Below are 6,222 nucleotides of genomic sequence, written 5' to 3'. Positions count from 1 at the left end.
TCGTCTGGCTCTCCGTGGACTGCGGGGTGGACGGATTCAACAGAGGCGGGCTGGGAGAGAGCTCCTCCTGGCTCCTAGGGAAGGAAGGGCACGGTGTCGTGCGCCCCGGCGTGGGGAACCTTTGCAGAACCTACGTAACGCCTGACAGCCTCAAATGTGTGGCAGCACAGTGCGCCGGGGACACTGGGGACCTGGAGGTTCGGAGTAGGGCATGGGACAGGCCTCTCCCCTAGGCGACAGCAACAGGAAAGGAAGACAGGCTGAGAGAAGACATCACGAGGCAGCGAGAGAGCCAGGAGCCACGAAGGGAGGAGGGATGAAGGGAATGGTGGCCGCGCAGAGCACAGCGTGGCCAGGGGGAGCTGGCGGTGCCCTCGGCGGGGAGGGGGCAAAGGCAGGGGGTGAGCAGGCAGGAGGGGACGGACGAGTGGCCATCGCGAGACAGACCACGCAGGAGAGGCACGAGGGAGCAGCAGCAGCGTGTGCAGATGGGAGAGACGGTAGGCAGGGGGCCTTTGGTTTCCCTCCAGAGAGAGAGACGTGGGCGCACTTGGTCTGCGACGGGGCGCACGCGGTGACACAGCCCCGCAGAAGGGAAGGAGCCTTGACTGAAGGCCACGGGTGGCTGGCCCTTCACAAGCCTCCTCGCGGAATAGTAACTGCTCCAGGAGGCCATGCTCTCCCCCCGGAGCCCCACCACCAGCAAGCGAGGGAGCTACGCTCAGACCCCCATCTCCTACCCCTCAGGCCGTGCTCCCCTCACTCCACTGTTCTGGGGAACGGGGAGAGCCGCTCAACATCCACCCACGGTCCCCATGCTGGGACTTACCTACTGCTGCTGGTGGCACTTTCCTTAATGGGAAGAAAAAATTTGGACGAAGTCACCTTTTTATACTGAACTTGTTCGTATGGGTACAGCAAGAGCAAGGGGAGAGTATAATCAAAGGTTATTCTTAATCCGTCCACCATCTCCTTGCAAAGGTCCACGCTGGAAGGATGAAAAGGAAGCGCTCAGTGATGCAAGACACAGAACTTGCCCAACGGTCACAATGAGGTGGTACGTTTTTAATAAGGCAGAGTTTTAAACACTGTATATTACACCCACACACCTGAGGAATAAAATGAATCTAGAGGCCAACAACAACCAAGAATTAAATAGGAACAGTGGGCTTATGATAGAAAGTGCAGGGCGTCTGTAGAGATTTTAACTTACAACCCTGAACACACGAGTGCGCTCACTGCCCCACAAGGAGCCCAAGCGGAAGGGGCGGGACCCATGAATGCCTCACCCCTGTGTGAACTTGAACACTCTACTTGTCCAACTCTACTCCATCCGGCTGAGACGCATGCGCCGAGGCAGACCACGGGGCCAGTTACTCAGGCCAGAATAAAGGCCTGTTTGTAAACAGGCTTTGATTAAATCCTCCCTGCCCCTTCTGGTGCTTCTCACGAAACAAAGTTACCTCCAGAAATCAGATCCCTGCACAAACTGGTCCTGGTGTTGCATCCAGACCAGATGCAGTTATTGAACATTTAAAAAAAAAAAAAAGAACATTTTGATACTAAGTTGCATATTAAGTGACATGTTAAACGAATTCATAATACTGAAATGGAGACAGTGTTACCTCTTCTAAGTAACAGTCACTTCTCTGATACACAAGAAGAGAACCATCCCATGCCAGCCCCCCTCTCCCACTCACTTCTTTTCTGCTGGGATGTAATTCACATTCATGCTGGCTTGGGACATGGCGTGATGATGCCGGGGCCGCTCAGTGGCGGAAAAGGCTGCATTGATCGCGAAATGCTTCACGTACGATTCCAAGATCGTGATGATGTTGGTCTGGCACGGAAGTTTCACTAACTGTCAACAAAAACAGACCCAGCTGCCGCACACATCCCACCGGATTGGCCACCTACTCCCATGATGGGCAAACTGCGGCTCGAGAGCCACATGCGGCTCTTTGGCCCCTTGAGTGTGGCTCTTCCACAAAATACCGACTTCTGCGCATGGGCCACAAAGTTTCAATCGCACTTTGAAATAAATACACTTTGAAGCTCTCGGATGGGTTTTTGTGTACCATCAGAGCACCCTGTACATTACAGCATTCATTTTTTAAATGAATGCGAGCAGCGAGTCTCCTGTTAGCCATCAGAATCACCTGGGGAGCCTCGCAGACTAGCTCCACAGCCACCCCCACCACACAGCCCATGGGCGCTTACCCTCTGAGTGCAAGCCCAGGCATCCGGTCTTTGCAAAGCTCTCAGAGGGTTCACCCGGGCAGCCAGGCTGGGCAAGACCGTGCACACTTGAATTCCATCAGCAGCAGGGCGCTACTGTCAGATAACTTTGAGACCTGACTCGGTCCACACCTTACCATGGAAGTTTCATCGCCCCAGGGTTCTCAAGGATTGGACTCTGGGATTACGTTCTATCCGACGCCCATGCGTACCCGTTTCCTCCTGTTGATGTAGTAGCAATCGTCCTCCAGCTTCTTCTTCAGAACGTCGGGGATGTCTATAGTGATTGCTCTTTCGTCCATCGCCCTTTTCCTGCGCGGCTCCAGTTGTCCCTTCTGCGACATTAAAATTGCGTATTTTTAAAACGTCTTGAAACAGGAGGAGAGACCATGTCCAGAGGACGAACACTTGAAAGCCTCTATGATACAAAGCCAGTTAATCCTCCACATGTACCCCGGTAATGATACGTGTTCTGATGAAAAGTGCATGAAAGGCCACATTCGCTCGTTTTAGGCCACTAACCGCATTGCAAATGCTTTCTTTTCTCCGCATTTCATTTCACAAGTAGGACGGAAGGCAGGCAGGAGATGCTAAACTGATACACAGCATTTAGAAATAGTCACCATTGTAACAGTCAAGTTCGCAATGTCATTGAAAAGTAACAGGTCACTATGACTTGTGCAAATACTTTATGGCTGTAAAGAGCCACTGAGAGGGCCATCCGGTGACTATAAACGAGTTACTTTCCCTTAAATATGAAGTGCGACTTTAGAATATTTGGTTAAAAATGTACTTTTACCAAATGATTCACGACTGGAGAGTTCTACCACTAAAATCAACACCAAAGAGTTTGCACAATGAAACCTTTACCACTTCAGTCTTTTCTTCAATGTCACTTTCTTCACTTATTGCGCCATCCTTTTCTTCACTGCTGTCACCAGAGGAAGTGCTTACAGCTAGGTGAGACACAAACACCAAGCAAGCCTGGGTTAGCCACCTCCCCAGCTCTTCCAGGTCCTTAGGGTGGGATGTGTCCTACTGCCGGTATCCACCAACTGCAGTCCTACATATATTTTAAATGCTGAATGCAAACATCGTACCTTTCAGAATGGAAATTTATTTGGAAAAACATAACACCGATTTCAATGAATGCAAAACACACCCAAGAAAATGATCTGAGCCCTAGCCGGTTTGGCTCAGTGGATAGAGTGTCAGTCTGCGGTGGACTGAAGGGTCCCGGGTTTGATTCCGGGTCAGGGCAGAATGCCCCGGCTGTGGCTCAATCCCCGGTAGGGGGTGTGCAGGAGGCAGCCGATCCATGGTTCTCTCTCATCATGGATGTTTCTATCTTTCTCCCTCTCTGAAATCAATAAAAATATATTTTAAAAAAGAAAAATAAAGACAATGATCTGAAAGTGTTTAGTCATCTAGGATCCCACGGTTACCTGCTGCGTTGGAAAGTGAGGCCCAGGCCCAGACCCAGGCCCAGGAGGTACCATAAGAATGGACTCCTGAGGGATGAGTATAGACACTGGCCGAGCAGGCAGCGATCAGAAGCATGTCTGATGAGGACGAATTATGAACTTAACGACTGCTAACTTACTTGTCAAAATCGAAAGGGGCAAATATCGTATGTAATGAGCTAAAAACCTTTCCCTGTGTAATTTCAATGATTCCTCCCCCTCAGTCCTGCAGTATAAAAGAAGTAGGTGAAAGTTCTTTTATTATTATTTTTTAAATATAGTTTTATTGACTTCAGAGAGGAAGGGAGAGGGAGAGGGAGAGAGAGAAACATCAATGAAGAGAGAGAATCATGGATCGGCTGCCTCCTGCACGCCTCCTACAGGGGATGGAGCCTGCAACCCGGGCATGTGCCCTGACCGGGAATCGAACCGTGACCTCCTGGTTCATAGGTCGGCGCTCACCACTGAACCATGCTGGCCGGGCGGTAAAAGTTCATTTAACCAGAGAAAATAACAAAATAACTCAGGCCACTCACAGTTCTCATCACTTTTATCTTTTTCTTCAACGGGGAGGCTTTTTAAGACAGAATCGACACCAGGCAATCGGCAGCGCTTCTTCTTTCTTCCTGTGCTTCTGGAAAACAAACAAACAAAAAAACACACGACTGAAATAAATTTTGATGTTGACTGATAAGGGTCTCAAGGTAAAAAAACAAGATAGAACAACAAAGATTCTTAAGCACCCGACAAATAATTAAGCTGTAGAACATAAACGGTGATCTCCACTTCAGATTATTACATATATACAACATCTCCTTGGAAAACACAGCAGTTATTTACAATACAACACAGACACTCTTTGCGAACACATTTTTAGTACGTCCAATTGCATAATAAGCCATGCTTGTCATATGTTTACTGTTATAGCCTAAAAATTCTACACATTAAGAGAAAACACATTTGTCAGGATTGTTGTATTCTCACAGGCGAGCTACAGCTTTTCTTGCCAGTTTCCGCTGTAATCTCCGATTTTCGTCGGTATCTCGCAGGACATGATCTTCAGCTGCCCACCTATCCCAGCTACAAAACAAACAAAAAAGGATAGAAAATTCAGTATTTTAATTCGCTATAAAACAAATGCCAACAGCACCTCACAGGAACAGAAGTGTCCCAGAATTACTTACATTTTGGAAAACGATTTAAATATTTTAAAGCCACCAAAAATGCAAATAAACTGAAAAAGGAACTCATTTAGCCATAGAAGCAACTGGGGCTTCCAGAATTACCCATAGAGAACTCAAATATAATCAACTTAAAAGTTATCATTCTTCTGCATAGGCAAAGTTTGATTTCAAAAAGCAAAAACTGGACATGAAACTTTTCTACAAGTGTTTCCAAAACTTAACAAAACCCCAGGTTCCTGTGCTGCAAAGATGATCAATTTTCAGCCAGATCTAACAAATACACTCACCTTCTGTTCCAACCATTAAAATGGATTAGATATTCTGGAATCTTTCTGCCTTTTTCGTCTTTCCCAACAATAACATCCACAATCTGAAACCAGAAAATATTGTCCACAAATGATTGAATATACAGAACACCGGAAGCTAGATCAGGAAAACTAGATCATAGACCTTTTTTGAAAAGAAAAGGAAGTATTCGCTCCTTTTTTAGACCGCGAGCTGTGCTGAAACATTTTTCCTTTCAATTCCATTTTTTTCCTGACTGGATGCCTCAAAAAAGGAAACATCCCTCCAAACTCCCCGTGATTGGTCTCTGAGTGTGGGACTGGGTGCGTCTTTTAAAGCCATTGGCCAGCCAACTTGTCAGTAAAGCAGAGTCCTGGCCAGACAAGAGAGCTGCAGCCTGAGACCTCTGGGAGTTGTAGTCTCTCCAGCTCCACTGTGTCCCCAGAGGGAACATCTGGGGCAAATGATGGGGCGTGTCACCCCAGGGGATACTCATGGCGGGGAAGGAGGAGGGAAATCAGAGACAAGGGTTTCCGGGGCATAACCCTAAAATATAACTCACAGAACCCGGGGTCTTGGGAAGTCCCCCAATGGGCAGCGCTGCTCGGACGCACCTGGGACCCCGGGCCAACCCCACCACCAGACTGCGATGCCCACTCCCTCTCGCCGTCCGACCTGAGGGGCTACAGATGGGGCTCAGTCCCCCGCGAGCCCCCTGATGGGCAGGGGGTGCGACTTGGAGATTGAAAACCTAAAGGCCCTGAGGGAAAGTAACACTGGGTCAACCTAGCCCTTGGACCCTACGGGAGGGTCCCAAGCACGACTGAGGCCCCGGGACAATGACGTCGCGAGTCGACAGGCAGCGCTGTGGCTTAGGACCTGAGTCGGTCGGTGTCTGTGTCACAGGGGAGCCCACGAGGCGCTCCGCGCAGGACGAAAGGACTTAAGGCGCCATTCCGTGAGCGGTCTCCTGGACACACAGCCCACGCTGCGGTCACTTACGCAAATCGACGCACGGCGAAAACCTCGCGAAACCTCGCGACCTTTCAGAC

General features: G+C 49.1%; 1 protein-coding gene across 1 annotated transcript in view; it reads right to left on the bottom strand.

Moving 5' to 3' along the window:
* Positions 1 to 6,222, bottom strand: part of MSL3 (male-specific lethal 3 homolog (Drosophila)) — a 15,366-nt gene that overhangs the window by 8,226 nt on the left and 918 nt on the right. The window contains exons 2-10 of the mRNA XM_014528829.1: positions 5,733 to 5,921; positions 5,173 to 5,255; positions 4,686 to 4,781; positions 4,238 to 4,335; positions 3,109 to 3,194; positions 2,451 to 2,573; positions 1,701 to 1,861; positions 830 to 988; positions 2 to 74 (exon numbers count right to left, since the gene is read on the bottom strand). Coding sequence (XP_014384315.1) covers positions 2 to 74; positions 830 to 988; positions 1,701 to 1,861; positions 2,451 to 2,573; positions 3,109 to 3,194; positions 4,238 to 4,335; positions 4,686 to 4,781; positions 5,173 to 5,255; positions 5,733 to 5,921 — 1,068 coding nt within the window. The remainder of the gene's footprint in view (position 1; positions 75 to 829; positions 989 to 1,700; positions 1,862 to 2,450; positions 2,574 to 3,108; positions 3,195 to 4,237; positions 4,336 to 4,685; positions 4,782 to 5,172; positions 5,256 to 5,732; positions 5,922 to 6,222) is intronic.

Source organism: Myotis brandtii, unplaced genomic scaffold (genome assembly GCF_000412655.1).
Source record: "Myotis brandtii unplaced genomic scaffold, ASM41265v1 scaffold655, whole genome shotgun sequence".
Classification (NCBI taxonomy): Eukaryota; Metazoa; Chordata; class Mammalia; order Chiroptera; family Vespertilionidae; genus Myotis; species Myotis brandtii.
Note: the sequence above shows the minus strand (reverse complement) of the source record. Positions and strands in the feature narration are given on the sequence as shown.